The sequence below is a fragment of the Pundamilia nyererei genome, unplaced genomic scaffold, assembly GCF_000239375.1.
Source record: "Pundamilia nyererei isolate P.nyererei 1_Seehausen unplaced genomic scaffold, PunNye1.0 scaffold00063, whole genome shotgun sequence".
NCBI classification, from domain to species: domain Eukaryota; kingdom Metazoa; phylum Chordata; class Actinopteri; order Cichliformes; family Cichlidae; genus Pundamilia; species Pundamilia nyererei.
Genome location: NW_005187464.1, coordinates 1,310,858 through 1,326,078, shown reverse-complemented (window position 1 = coordinate 1,326,078; position 15,221 = coordinate 1,310,858). Strand labels below are relative to the sequence as shown.

Sequence of the window (15,221 nt, the reverse complement as noted above, 5' to 3'; positions counted from 1 at the left end):
ATTGTAAAGCTCCTTTGGTTGCCGGCTCTGTGTTACTTATGCTCACAGATTTGTAAGATAATCACTCATTCGGTCAGACCTTATTCACTGACCATCAGAAGCAAAACATTCCCAACAGTGCTTCCTCTTGTAGCTCAGTGACTACACTTGATCCCACGCCAGGCTACTGGTGAAAGGGCCCATTCAGGGCTATTCAAATACGGTCCAGTCAGGATTAAGTTGTTTATGTCACAGCTAACTTAGATAATCCGAGTGAGAAATGTGAGTTACATTTCTTTTTTTAGAGCCAGGTTACCTTATAAGTCAAATAAAAAAAGAAGAGAAAGAAAAGAAAGAACACCACTATGGTCAGCGACTTCCTGGTATGTCACCTGAGGTCAACCTCAAACAGCAGGATGTGGTTCGAACATGCCCACTGGCAGCCGTCACCGTACTGTGGCATCTTCAAGTACTCAAACACCAGGTTCAATAATTAAAGCCATGTGTAAGTCGGAGCGTGTGCAATGAGTGTTTACACATTTCCCATAAATAAAATGAAACCCTCTTCCAGGAATATGCTTCAGCAGGGTGGATCAGCAGTAGATGGCGCCATTGCAGCTCTTCTGTGCACATCTGTGGTCAATCCTCAGAGCATGGGGATTGGAGGGGGCTCTATAATAACTATAAGAGATAAGAAAGGTAAGTCCTCTACTGATACGTGTTTTGTAAATTGTATTTCTCCACAGCAGTGATTGATTAGACCAACCAATTGGATTTCTCATCTATTTTAAGGCAACATTAAAGTCTACAACTTCAGAGAAACTGTCCCACAGTCCTTCAGACAGAACCTGTTACAGGAGTGTCCCACTTTCTTCAGTTTTTCCACAGGTAGGTAGATTTACAGCACTTATCAATATCCAGTTACAGATTTTGTCCTTGTGGTTTCTCACTTTACAGAAATTCATTTATTTAATTTTAAAAGATGTCGTTTTTATCCACTTATGTACTTAGTATCACTATGTATTGTTTATACAGTGATTGTAGCTTAAGTTGTTAGTGCTCTAGTTGTGCTGGTAAGGTTAGATCTTCCTTATCAATTAACATTTTGTCATATTTTGCAAACAGTTTTCCACCATTAGTCTAATTTACCTGCACTACTTTTCTCATTTTTACATTGAAGGCAGCCAGTGGATCGGCGTTCCCGGAGAGCTGCGAGGCTATGAGGCAATTCACAAACAGTACGGGAAGCTGCCCTGGGCCAGGCTTTTTGAACCAACAATTAAACTGGCTAGGGAGGGCATCCCTCTGTCACCCTATCTGGGACAAATCGTGTCCTTTGTGAAAAGAAACATACAAACATCGTCTCTCTGGTACAGCTTTTCAATTACTCCTCTGTGACTTAAGATTTTTTTTTTTTTTATTAATAATGCTTGCAAAGAAAAAATTGTGTTTTAAGTCACATGTTTGATGGCACCAATGAACTAAAAGCATTTGTAATCCTAGCTGGAGCCTATTTCATGCAGCTGTCACTGCAGAAATCCTGGAGCGAAGGCCTCTCCTGTAAATCCCTGGTTATACTAATTTTGTGATAGTTTTATGTAACATCTCAAAGAGAATTTAACTTTACACATTGCGTAATAGTTTAGGCCAGGCACCACGCTCATTGTTCTCAGTGAAGCATTGTTATTTTTAATGACATAAGAGTGCACATTGTTTTTCTTAACGTGACTCAGGACCAGGATTTACCAGCTCAGAGACAAAGGTAGCATTAACCTTCATCCAAAAAATGTTTGTGAGACGCAGCCAGGACTCAGGTATCATGGGGAATACCTGAAAGATTGCATTTCCTTTTTGGATGCCGGGCCAAAAGTGTGTGCACAAACAGAGTTTTTTAATGTTTACGATAGCGAAGGGAATCAGAGGAAAATAAGTGGTGATTAGAAAACCTATTGCACTTGGATCTTTAAAAAGTGCATCACTGTCAGGTGCAAATCTGGATTCCTGTGAGATTGAAGATAAAAAAAATTGTAGTAAACACCAAGTGACCCAATTCTACTGTAAGGTAATCTCGGAAAGCTTTTAAACTAATAGGTAAAATTATGGAGCACTGCTTAGATGATCAGAGGCAAACCTGCTTCGACTCACTGCCCTCAGGGTAGATTTTAGCTGAGTCAGTCATTTAAAAAGGTGTGTTTGCTGAAAGGGAATGATTATCTTTGTGTTTGTCAGTATCTCAATCTGTAAGAGGGTTGATGGATGGAGTACAATTTTGTGCGTGTGGGTGGTTGAGGCACACACTCGGCTCTAGGGTCAATGACGAGTCTTGTTTATCCAGAGTTTCTCTTGATTTGGGTCTCAGTGATATATGCTGCCTCAGCAGCGCTTTCAGGGCATTCACGTCAGCGCCATTTGATCAGCATGTTGCATTCCTAATGCATTCAAGATCTAATGTGGTAACAAATATGGTGATTAGCCATTTTTCTGGAGCTCTCTATTCAGAGTTAGAAATGCCTCGTCTAATCAGCTTTTAAACTGAAAATGTTTTTCTAATCAAGACCAGTGAAAAGGACATTTTGGGTGCAAGAATGAAAATGGCTGCTTCTAATGCCAAAGTGCAATCAGTTCTTCCAAACAGAGCCACCGACTTTATGATCCAGTTTTGTTTTTGTTTTCTTTTCATTATCAGCTTTGTGCTCTGTCCTTCAGTTTACTTCCTGTTTAAAGTTAAAGTGTGGTTTCTGTAATTTTGTTTCAATCCCATATTCCGTGTTATGTATTTAGTGAGTTTTTGTCTGGTCTTGTCTGAATCTCCCTCAACTTCCTGGCTCCTCTGTTGTGCTTGGATTGTTGTTGTTTTTTATTTAGTTTAATATTCTGAATTTTCTGAGACCTAAGAGCACAAGAAAAATAACTAAAAGGGACTTGATAAACTGTCAGCTATCAGTTCCACTGAAGAATATTTCCCTGAACTGTGACTGCGCTGTGTTAATTTCCTATTCAATCAATGCAGCGTGCCACTAATCAACCTGGCTTCAGTTTATACTGCAGTGAGTCTAACAAACCGTCTTCTCTGTCTGCCCAAAAATTAGATGGTCTCCATTTTTGTCACAAGTTTAAACAAGCACTTCATCTCAGTGGACTAAGAAGTAATTTTTTTAAAATTTCCATCTTTATATCTGAACATTTATAATCCTGGTAGGATTAAGTAATAAATAAGAAGTAGAAAAAGAGTTACTTAGTCCTAAAGCAAAGATTTCTAATAGCCGCAGATCCCACACAGGGCGATCTCGATCCATTCTTCTTTGCAGAAGCGGTTTAGTTGTGCAATGTTGTTAGGATGCACGGGGTGTAGTGCTTTGACCCTTCATCAGTTTTTGGTTTTGACAGCTCTCTGTCTCTTTTTCTCTGCTCTCCTTTTTGCTTAGTTTGTGTTTTCTTTTCTTTTTTACAGTGAAATTTTTTGCCACAAGAACAAAACTGTTCTGAGCGCAGGCGAAATCGTAAAGTTTTCCAAACTTGCAGAAACCATGGAAACCATTGCAGAGAAAGGAGCAGAGGATTTCTACACTGGCAAGATAGGGCATGACTTAATCCAAGACATAACAGCTGCAGGTTGGTGCAATGTCAGCATTAGCAGCCTGAGGGTTTGTGTTTGAAAAGGAATTAAATGGAATGGAAAAATGACTTTTACTCAGTGTTATGAAAAAAATTGAATCTAATTTAGGGCAAAGTTTGTTATATACGTTCTGTGTGTCTGTCTCAGGTGGGACCTTGACTATAGAGGATTTGAGGTCATTCCAGGTGCAGGTCCAAGATGCTTGGACTGTTCCTTTGGGAGATGCTAAACTCTACATCCCTCCACCCCCTGCTGGAGGCGCCCTGCTTGCCTTCATTCTCAAACTCATGGAAGGTGTCGTGTTTTGTGTGATTTTCTTTTTCCGCTGTAACAGCTGGATGAAATTTCAATTTAAAGAAACAGTTAAGCAGTTCTTAGCTCACAAAAGCTTAAAAACATTATCACTGTCTTTTCTGCAGGGTTCTCGCTGACGCCAAACTCTCTGGTTGGTGACAAGAAGATTGAGATGTACCATCATTTTATAGAGGCAGTTAAATTTGCTAATGGACAGAAGAAGAGCATTTGTGATCCAAAGTTTAATAACGGCAAGGTTGGGATCTGAAATATATTTTTTCTTATTGGAACTGGGGACATTTTTAATACAAGGGCAAGAAATTGAAATCTAAAGTCTAGGTATATATTATGTATTGTTTCATGTATTTTATATTTTATTATATTATTTATATTCACTGCTCAAAAAACTCAAGATGGATATCTATAATATGTTAAGAATGAAGGGACTTTGCATTGATTGATGGAAATGAAAACAATCCATCTACAGAGGGTACAGAGGAACTGAGGAGCCCAGCAGCTGGTCTCCTCAGTTCCAGATGTTTGCAGACTGTTGATAAAAGAAGAAGTGGTAAACACGGCCCTCTCTCAACGTTTTTGAGACGTGTTGCTGACATCAATTTCTAAATTACCTCTTTCTTTTTTTAATAATAGTAGATTTTCTCACTTTAAACATTTGACATGTGTTCTGCTGTGAACAAAATGTGGGTTTATGACACTTTCAATGTGTCTTTCGAAACATTTTATAAAGCATCCCAACTTTTAGGATGGGGTTTCTACATCTCAAACCAGTAATATCTGGGATATCTTGGAAATGTTTAATGATGCTCTCCTTTTAGTGTGCAGAGCACTTGATTGATCCCACCTTCATTGATCGCATCAGGAAGATGATTTCTTCAAACATGACCCATGACAACTCTTACTACAACGTCGCACCTTCTTCAGATCACACTGGGACGACACACGTGTCTGTCCTGGATGAAGATGGCCTGGCCGTCTCTGCCACAAGCACCATAAACCAAGTGTGAGCAGGAAGAGTTGTGTTATAGGAAACATACTAATGTTGGGTGTATCCATCATCCCCTCAGCTGACTGAGTACCCTTTGTTCTGTAGATTTGGAGGAATGATTTACTCTCCACGTACAGGCATCATCCTCAACAATGAGCTGGCTGACTTTTGCGGGAGAGCAGACACACTGAGGGCAGGTGAAGTTATATACGACAACCAAATTACAGACGTTTCACGATCTCATCACCGAGTCTGATTTCCATCTGATGTTTTATTTTTACGTAGGCGAACGACCTCCATCCTCAATGAGTCCAGTGATACTGGAGTCAAAGTCTGGAGGTCTTCTTATAATTGGTGGATCGGGAGGAAGCCTGATTACGCCGGCAATGGCCTTGGTAATTCAATAATTAAAAACTCTATTTGTTTCCTTGTTTGTATACTTCTTTGTTTGTTTACTCACAGTTCTTTTATCCTTGCAGTCTATAATAAATCACCAGTGGCTGGGGATGAGCTTGAAAGATGCCATTACTGAGCGCATAATCTTCATCGACTCAAAGAACGACGTAAATTTTGAACCTGGTTTTGATGAGGTGAAGTACTTCCCTTTATCCTTGCTATCCAATAATGATATTCAAATTCACTAGACTGTCTATCAGAAAAAAATCATCTGTAATAATGGATTCTGAAGAAGATTAGCGGTCCATAATCCTACAAAGGCAGATTTAATTTTTCTGTAATCTCTTAAGGATAAGTAGTATTAATGTTTTGTCTGTGTGTGTGTTGTGTACCCTCAGTCTGTGTCAAAAGGCTTAAAGGAACAGCTTAAACACAAAACCGGGAACTGGCAATACTTTCTCAATGTGGTCAATGCTGTGGAAAAGGACAACAACTGCATTGCTGCTGTGTCTGACAGCAGGAAGATGGGAATGTCAGCTGGATACTGACCACAAGGATGCGTGACCTTTCCACTTATCTCTGCCCTTTAGACTAACTGACCCTTCAGCATTAAAAGTAACCATATGTGTGGAAACACTGACAAATAAAAGGTGAACAAAAGGTGCTGTGGCTCCATCCAACTGGACCAATCAGGAACTACTCACCTTAGAGGATAACTCCAATTTATAATTGCTTCAAATCCAATCACTCCAGGCTATAGAAACCCAATTTATGTTGAGGTGAAATCTGCACTAAATATATAAATATAAGGGTGTTTAAATTTCTATTCATCAACTACATCTATGTAGATATTAGGAAATAGGCACACACAGGTGGAGTTTGTTTCCAGTCGAGCACCATTGCGCTATTGCAGAATAGTGCCCTGAGATGATGTAATATATGTGACACACCGTTTCCAGTGAACTTTGCTTTCATCCATGTGTCAACCTTTCTACCTTCAGCGGGCGTTGACAAGTTTCTGTATGTTTCTTTTTTTATGCAGTCATTGAGAATTCCCATAAAAACAATGAGATAAGAAAATACAGTCGCTGTGTGTACCGGGAGCATGCACAGCTACAGAAAGTTCAGGACAATGTTCAGCTAGGAAAGCGGTCTCTGAAGTGTTGTGAATGTTTGAAATGCTCCGTCTTAAGTACATACGCACTTGTTCGTTTTTATGGCACTAGCCTCGATGACAGTAGTCAAAGAGGACGATGACTTTTATTGGTTTGTCAAAAACCAATGTCACAAAATTCAGCCGGCCACACTGACTGTTTGAAAACTGCTTTTGGTCGACCGCGCGGGCCGCCTGCCTCGTCACAGCTACTTTTAGTGTTGCCTACGTGTCCTCAGCAAGAGTAGGGAGCTAAACTGAAATGTTAATATCTGACCAACGGATACACAAATGATCACTCCAGCCACAAAGGTGCTCGTATTTGATTTCATGCACTGTTGGAGAAATGTGCACTGAGTGTGTCTGCTAAATCAGTTATTGAAACATGTAATTCTTTGTAAGAAATATTAACTCAAGATGAGCCATATAACCTTTTTAAAGTGACATCCTGGCAGCTTCCTCAACAAGGAACTTTTACTGTGACCTTAAATGTGTTACTCTATGTGAAATAACCTAATCCAAAAAAAAGCCTCCCCCAAAAATGTACTTTATATATTTTAACACACCTTGAATATTTTGGTTTTTTATGTTTTATGAACATATTTTGTATTGTTTGTAATAAAAATCCTTCTAAACCACAAACTCTTTCTTTAAACACATATTCCTGGTTGTTAGTACAGTATGATGGGATTAATTCTATTTGGTGCTTTCCCCTTTTGCCTTATGCGTTTATACAGAGCAGCAGTGGAACAAAGAAAGCAGTAATGAGATACATTTCAGCAGAGAAACTTATGAATTAGTAATGATTTCTTAAGTGGATTCTGCTCCGTTCTCCTTTGAGGCTCTAGATGAGAGTTATGAGAACATGCAAATTTTACTCCGTGTGAAGCACCACTGTCTTTTGTTGTATGACAAATGAGTTAATCTGGATAAGTTGCAACTTCACGATCTTGCCCTCTTTGTATAAATAACAACCACTTAAAGTGAGCCATCACTTTAAAGGGTGCAGAAACAGTCTTTCTCTCTCAGAGCGGAGCGGTTAAATAATCCTGTGATGATTCAGCACACTTTCGCTCACAAAGTCCTTTGATGAGGCAAATTATCTTACCAGTAGTTTGATGCTTTTATTATGTCAGTTTCTGTGTCATTATATGCATTTGTCACAATGCCATTCGAGGCAATGAGTCAAATTAAAACTACACGTAGACTCTGATATACACAGAGAATTGGGATTTTTTTCTTTCCTAGCCTAGAGGGTTAGTCAATTGGTCTGAGTTGCATAACTTTGAATTTAATCATATGTGGAAGTGAGACTTTGCTTAATTGGGCCCTGAAGGAAAATTTTTAGATTTTTTATTTATTTTTAATTTTTTGCAGCTTCTTCTCAGAGCAGCTGTAAGCACAGGAGGTAGCAGCTCAGGATAATAAAAATAAAATAATTGTGAATTCAAATAAAATTGTGGTATGTTAAATGTAATATTGGCACACATGGTGGGATTGCACTTTCCCCCCAATTACTGTAACTCTACACCTGCTCCTGCCACTACTGGCAAAACCGCCAATGTATGGTAATGGTTCACAGGTGAGAGAGTGCCCAAACACCAGATAACAGAGAGCGATAAAAGTCAAAAATACATATCTCAAATCTCAGGAGAGAGGTCATTACATCATAACATTATATAACAATCAAGACCAACTGTTCAGGTAAAACATAAAATGTACGTGGAATATCTGGAGTGGAAAAAACGAAACAAAAAACCGTAGCACTGTCTTACTCGCCACAGTACAGTCATCTACACATTTTTTATAGTTCTTCTATTTTTGTTCTTTTCTTCTTTTCTTTTAAAATATGTAAAAACAAAAAAAAAAAAACATAAATTAGGTCAGGTTCAGTAAGAGCCTGTATGTGTAGGAAGATATCTTTGTGAAAAATGATCTTCTCTCTGAGGCTTACATCAAAGAATTCGAGCATCAACATGGATTTTGCAATGCGAATGAGTCTCACTTTAATAACTACGCGCACACAGACATTAAATCATACCTCTCGGCAGGTAGTTCTCCCCCTATTTCCCCCTGCAGGAGACATTTGGCTTTATTTATGTAAAATAAAACCACTGGCTTTTATCCAGCCTTGAGCAACGTTGTGAAAAATAGCACTGCGTCCGAGGTTTGTTCCAGGAGCGGGAATATTTCAGCGGCCAAACATTTTTTCTGATGTAACTGTAACTGTCAGAATGGGGATATTAGCCTGCTTTGTGTGCCCATTGTAGTTTAATGAAAGTTAAAGACCTCACCTCCGCTGTACTGAAGCTGTAAGCTAGTAGTAGTCAATATGTTTGCATGCAGAGAAACAAGTATAAGCAAGTTACAGTAACAGGCAAGGACTTCAAACGGCCTCTTGAGGCTGGCTCCAAAAGCAGTTTTCACTTATACAAGTTGGCAAGTTTTGGTCCCTTTGTGAGAAGAGAGGATAGAGATGAATTTGTCTTTTAAATGTTTGAAGCTATGTGTTTCCTTACAGGAGTATAGGCCCTTTGAACTTGTTCAGTGTCCTCATAAGTCATCCTAAAGACATCAGTATACCTGCCACGTTGGTCACGTTGTGTGCTGCCGCTAACGTCATGGCACACTCGCATCCATGTATGCTCACCAATACACTACAGGTAGCACTTGCAGTATTCTCCTGAAGGATAGGTGCCGCAACTCAGACAGTACCTCAGAATGTCCTTGGGCAAGATGCTAGCCCCAAGTTCCTCTCTGATGGATCCATCAGCATATGAGTGTGTTTGAATGTTAGATAGAAAGCACTTATGTAGATAAAGCATAGAAAGAAGTGCTTGTATGAGTCGGCAAGTCATGTAAAGTGGTCAGTTGGAGTACAAAGGTGTCATTTGCCATTACTAATCATTTACCCTGTCGACACAGAGGCGCAGCAGCTCTACTCTGAGCCCCTTTCAAATGTCTAAACTCTTCAGCCTATCACTAAGAAAGATGTCAGCCACACTTCAGAGAAAGCTCATTTACACCACTTCTATCTGCAGTCTCGTTCTTTCAGTCACTGTCCAGAGCTCGTGACTATAAGGTAGGGACGTAAATCGACATGCTCCTCTCTCTTTTTACCACGATGGACCAGTACAGTGCGTGCATCACTGCAGATGCCGCCCCAGTCCGTCTGTCAATCACTTGCTCCCCCCTCCCCTCACTTGTGGCAGCATCTCATCACTGACCCAGAGTGAGCACTCCACCCTTCCCTGGCTGAGGACCATGGCATCAGACTTGGAGGTGCTAATTCTCGTTCACTCTTGGCCGCAAACTGCTCCAGTGCGTGTGAACTGCTGAACTACATCATCTGCAATAAGCAGAGATGAAATTCTGGGAAGAAGAGAAAAGCAAAGATTTCCACTGCCAGTGTCACAGCTGGGGTCTTGTTTACTGTAACTGTCTGTAAGTAGATCATGACAAAGTGATTTATTCCTCTGGGGGTGAAAAGTGAAAAAGAGAAAAACAGAGGAAGGAAAAAAGTAGCAGAAAAAGGATGTTTCCATGAGTAATTACAGTCTGGTATCATAAACACTCACTGACCGTGATGTTAGTTAAACAGAGGCATGAAAGTGGCCTTCATTTCACTCAGTGCATGACGAGGTTAGTTTACGTTGTGTGGAAACCACAGAAATCATGGCTGGAAACTTTATCTTTAGCTCACTAGTCTGTTCACAGTCTTACAAACAGATCTGGTCATCACGTCTGATGTTGCTGAATAACATTCATCGTTATATGAATGGTACTCGCACTATCGAGGCACCTCAATATTTGATGCAAGGAAATGGGCACTAATTTGGGAGTGGTTTTGTGTTTCACAATGGCTGCAATTGGGTTGGGTTCATTGATGACAGGTGTATTTGATTGCACTCGCATGCAGAAAATTGTCTTGCTGAGCCTGGAGTGGTTGCTGGACTACTCTGTACAGGATGGGAGAACAGCAGCTGATCCCTGTTGAGGTTATCAGCCTGTGGGGTGTAGCTGATTTGTGGCATAGCTATCCCTGGCCTTGGACTATATTGTTTATCCCTTTTGAAAGTGGGAGATTCAACTTTAATATGATAAATATTGTAGCTGCCGGGATTGTTTCCCGTTAATCTCATTGATTTGACTAATGAATTATGTTTTAGATTTAGTCTGAGATGGTCAGAGTTAGACTCTTGCTACACAAGTTAAACTGTAAATATGACTTGTTACTGATTAGGCTGAAACGTTGCCATGGCTGTCTGAACTAAGGAAGTGCTAGTCACATATTAATGGGCTATCCTGTATTGACAGGTTGTCTCATTTTGTTTGTGGCTTGCATTGTCTAATTTTGAACACATCACATTAAGTTTTCCTACATACGTTTGTATTAAACTTGGTTGTTTTTTGCCCTTGATTTTTATGTCATAAAAAATATTTAGGCTTATGTTAAATTGTAATTGTTTTGCCCTTTTGTACAAAGTCAATAAAAATTGTTAACTTTATTTGTGTAACTTTTGTCTGCTGGTTTGTTTTACTGCTTTCCTGCACGGTAGTACACCATGGTAATGGTTGTCTTAGATGCACAATTAACAATTAAATGAGGAGACTGGTTAATAATTAATGGTGCCATGTGGGGGGTAGGTGATGTGTTCAGGCACCTAATAAAATTCTGCTTAGGGCCCCATAACACCTTGACCTGGCCCTGCACTTGATTTATGACCTCAGAAAACACTTGATGGTGTCAGTCGCTAGATTCACAACTTAAATTCAATACAGGATTATGTTCATTTGGTAAATTATGGTCCCAGCTCTAGTCTGATAAACTATATAACAGGGTAAGCTACTGGGCTGAATGTTGTGCAACGAGTTGTTGAGTGACAAGAGTGCACAGTCTTTGTCAGTTCCATCCTTCACTTATTAGATCTGGTGTCAAAACACCAAGATGGAGTCATGGTTTAACGTTGTAAACATAGTTAATGATCCAAGTAGTGATATAAAAAAAATTAAAAGAGAGAACAAGATGGAAATAGCCAAACTACACAGCTCTGCGCTTCAAAAGTTGCAATTTATTTATTTTTCAATAAATATATGGTAGATCCAGAGAACAAGTCCCAGCTTTGTTTTGAAACATTGGTTCTATTACATATGACTCAGTCACTCATAGCAAATCTATTTATTTCTATATATCTAATCTAACACTGTTATGTATTTAACTTATTATGTAACTCTAGCTGAATGAAAGGTGAAGATGGACGGCAACAGCTGTAATGTTTTTATGAGGTCATTAAAAGCCGATGAACTTGGGATTCCTGGATGTTGTTATGTGCAGTGTTTGATCCCGAGGTGTTGCAGTTTCTTATGACAGTAGCAGATCTCAGTTTTGTGGATGCCATGTGTCAAAACAATAGCAGGAAACTGCTTTACACATCTACTAATCTGTGCTTCACAAATAGATTGAATCATAGGCGCTCAGTGTCTGAACAGTTTTGTTTGTTTTTACTGTTATACCAAAATATATCTTTTTTAAAAGATTTTATTCACTAGATTGATGTGATCATTAGAATGATGTGAAGTTAAGAAGGTTCAGCCAAGGCACTCAGTGTTAAAGTATAGCTTGTAATGGTTAAAGGCTTGTACAGCTGGCACCAGCTGTTTTGTACAATCAGTACAAAACAACTGGTGCCCAAGACAAACGCCCATGTTGGCTGAATCTTTATCAACTTTCTAATCTTTGAGGTTGTCCCACCGGTGTCAAGGTTCACAAAACTACAGTATCTCTCCATAATCATAGGTGTGTTTATAACTTCAGTATCCTGCTGCATACCCCCCCTTGCGTGGATCGGACTGAGCATACACCTTGTCATCATGACACAGTACTGCCTGCACCACGGCTCCCGTCGATGTGAGGAGTTCTGTCTCATGGTTCTTCCTTGCCAAACCATCCAGGACATCCTGGAAACCAAAGCATGAGTGAAGACAGACTCTAAGCACAAAAACATGACTGACTAGGCGTGCCATGTAAACATGTGGGGAGGGTTTGTCTGTTCAGTGTTTGTCCATTAACACTGCTGTTTTTGCATGAGAGTAGAGAGGATTATTTTAGTACTTTTTGCATTACACAGTACTTGTAAACTGTACTTTAATAAGAGAACTGGAGTGCTGGTCAGCAATCACCCCACATGTAATGGTGCAACCAAGTTAACTATGTAAGAATAAGAATATAAAGCATGAACGATCTTTGGACCAGGAAGTCAGTGTCTGCTGTTAGAAAAAAACAGATGCAGAATTTAAAGGGGGTGGAAGTTTGAAATGAACCAAGCATAAAACTCAATTACTGAAACATTTTTTTCTTTTCAGGTATGGAAATTCATAATTGTAAACTGGTGCCAATAAAAAAAAAAGTGTGCTACATTTGGGTTTTTTTTGCTTTTTAGTCAAACTGAATTAGAAAATTCAGAACAGCAATACTTATATTTTTGCATTAAGATATCGTTATGATTGGTGGATTAACTGTAACAGAAACAGAGAAATTTTGTAATTACCAATACTGCTAATTCAGAGTAGCTGTGGTAGTAAATTTACACCAGAAAAAAAATAATTTGTCAAGCATTGTATTTGTGATGTACAAATATATCACCTAAAACTGTTCTTGTTTTCAGTTTTCTCTTCCTCTCTCCCTTCTTCTCCTCTCTGTGTAATCTGATTACAGAAGTATGGCTCTAGAATCATGAAATCATCTGTAATTGTTTCTGCTTGCAGTCCAGTTTTCAGCTCCACCATATCCCCAGATTATAAACTCAGTAAATATCAGCTTTGTTCCAGCCTTTTATAATTGTTCTATTCTGCTCCAGCCTAGCCTCTAAACTTCTCACCATGAATTAACACACATGTTATGAACACTCAGAGAGTCCTGGTCTGATGTCTTGTTCAATTTTGTGAACAGAGGTGAAATGCCACAAATTAGACCATTAGCATAACCCTAGTACAACCATTTCCTCCCTTATTGTTACGCTGTTTTTACCCATGAAGCTAAAGATGAAACAGTGTTCCCAGTTCTAGTCATGACTTTGGTTTATACAGTGTTTCTTAGGGTTGTGAATAAAACATAGTTTCCCTGCACACCACACCACCGCCCAGTTGTTGTTTACTGCTTGTGACACTCACTTTGTCAAAGCCAGGCTCCGCTACAGTGATGTTAGGACTCAGCTGGTTGTGGACCCTTGGATCTAACACAGCTTCTTTCAGATCATAGTTGAAGAACAGGGTGTTTAGAATCACCTAATAAGTATTAAATAGAAACCAAGTTATTAATTAGTTTCTACATTTAACGAGTAGAAATGAGTGTTTTACATAGGTATCGGTACGCATTTTACCTGAGCAACAGAGGTGGTGATTTTTGTTCCTCCTGAACCTCCGACCACCATCTTCACTTTGTTGCTTTTGTCAAAAAGGATTGTTGGACACATTGAAGACATTGGCCGTTTCCCTTTTTAAAATGATATGTTGATAATAATTACTTTCTGAATGTCTGAGTCAGAGCAGATTCATGTGCATATTATTCAGTAACCGTCAATAACCAGGCTGACATCTGCATGACTTTTAATCACTCTGTCATTAAAAAGCTCATCTGTCTTGCAGAGTCGCTGGTTTTAAGGCCCTCTTATGTGTGTTCTCAGTCTGTACGAGCGTGGTGGCCATAACCTTACCTGGCCTGATGAAGTTGTTCGGTGAAGGAGGCACACCGAAGCTGTTTGTGATATCAGGCGAGCTGAAGTCGTCCATCTCATTGTTGAGAATGATCCCTGTTGATGCTGACATAACTTTGGAGCCCAAACTGCAAAAAACAAACCCAATAACCAGTAAGAAATCACATAAGTTGTACACACATGAGTGATTAACTTCATGAAGTGTCAGTTAGGAAGTCGTACTATAGGTTGATAGTGCTGGTGGCAGCCACAGCACTTCCATCTTCAGCTACTACCGAGAGGTGCGAGGTCCCGTAGTTTTCAGGCAGATAAAACTCTGGCTCGTAGTAGTTCATGTGATGTGTGGTTTCATCGGTAATCTTTTCACGGAGGGCATTGGCATACAAATGTGAAGTCATATTCTGGATGAGCTTTGGGGGAGAAATATTATAATTATACACATGCAAAACCTAAAAAGGTTTCCTATTATTCTGTCCTCAGGTTTCAAAGATTCTAGCCTAATCAGAATATGCGGGGTAATTTTGTTTTTCTCTTTTCAAACAGTGTCGAACAATGACTCTCATGGAGGACTAACATCAAATTTGGATTAATTTCAATTGGGTTTTTTTTTATTTGTTTGATTTGTTTCATTATAGAAGTGATGTCAAAAACTCCTTTAATAATTGTATAATCTATAACCTTACACCTGTGATGTTGAGAAACTTCCGATCTCCGAGCATGGTTCTCTTTGCGTAAGCGAAACGATAGGCCTCCACCATGCGGTGGTAGGTTAGGATCTTTTTCTCAGTGCTTGCCACGCTATCTGAGGTGAAGTTGTAGCCTGCAGAAAATACAACAATAAGTACCATTTCATTTAAAGCACAGCCTTACCCACAAATGGTTGTTCAGGTAGGAAATGAGACACAAAATGCAGGCTGTTCCTGTGCTTTTCATTTAGTCTAAAAGGGAGCTGCAATCAGACCAGAGCTGACAGCCACATGAGGAAACAGGGAGATGGCTGAGAGAGCCAGAGTCTGGGTCTGATGGGTTTCAGCTGACAGCGGCAGGAGTCACGGTAAATCAGCC

General features: G+C 39.6%; 2 protein-coding genes across 2 annotated transcripts in view; one reads left to right on the top strand and one right to left on the bottom strand.

Moving 5' to 3' along the window:
- ggt5b (gamma-glutamyltransferase 5b) overlaps positions 1-7,016 on the top strand; it is a 9,050-nt gene extending 2,034 nt beyond the window's left edge. The window contains exons 2-12 of the mRNA XM_005735256.2: positions 551-678; positions 772-867; positions 1,160-1,349; positions 3,431-3,591; positions 3,743-3,889; positions 4,015-4,145; positions 4,726-4,910; positions 5,001-5,092; positions 5,181-5,290; positions 5,375-5,485; positions 5,690-7,016. Coding sequence (XP_005735313.1) covers positions 551-678; positions 772-867; positions 1,160-1,349; positions 3,431-3,591; positions 3,743-3,889; positions 4,015-4,145; positions 4,726-4,910; positions 5,001-5,092; positions 5,181-5,290; positions 5,375-5,485; positions 5,690-5,839 — 1,501 coding nt within the window. The 3' untranslated portion in view covers positions 5,840-7,016. The remainder of the gene's footprint in view (positions 1-550; positions 679-771; positions 868-1,159; positions 1,350-3,430; positions 3,592-3,742; positions 3,890-4,014; positions 4,146-4,725; positions 4,911-5,000; positions 5,093-5,180; positions 5,291-5,374; positions 5,486-5,689) is intronic.
- Positions 7,017-12,255: 5,239 nt separating this feature from the next.
- The window catches only part of ggt1b (gamma-glutamyltransferase 1b), a 5,745-nt gene continuing 2,779 nt past the window's right edge, over positions 12,256-15,221 (bottom strand). The window contains exons 7-12 of the mRNA XM_005735255.1: positions 14,840-14,976; positions 14,379-14,566; positions 14,157-14,284; positions 13,824-13,936; positions 13,615-13,728; positions 12,256-12,402 (exon numbers count right to left, since the gene is read on the bottom strand). Of these exons, the coding sequence (XP_005735312.1) occupies positions 12,256-12,402; positions 13,615-13,728; positions 13,824-13,936; positions 14,157-14,284; positions 14,379-14,566; positions 14,840-14,976 (827 nt within the window). The remainder of the gene's footprint in view (positions 12,403-13,614; positions 13,729-13,823; positions 13,937-14,156; positions 14,285-14,378; positions 14,567-14,839; positions 14,977-15,221) is intronic.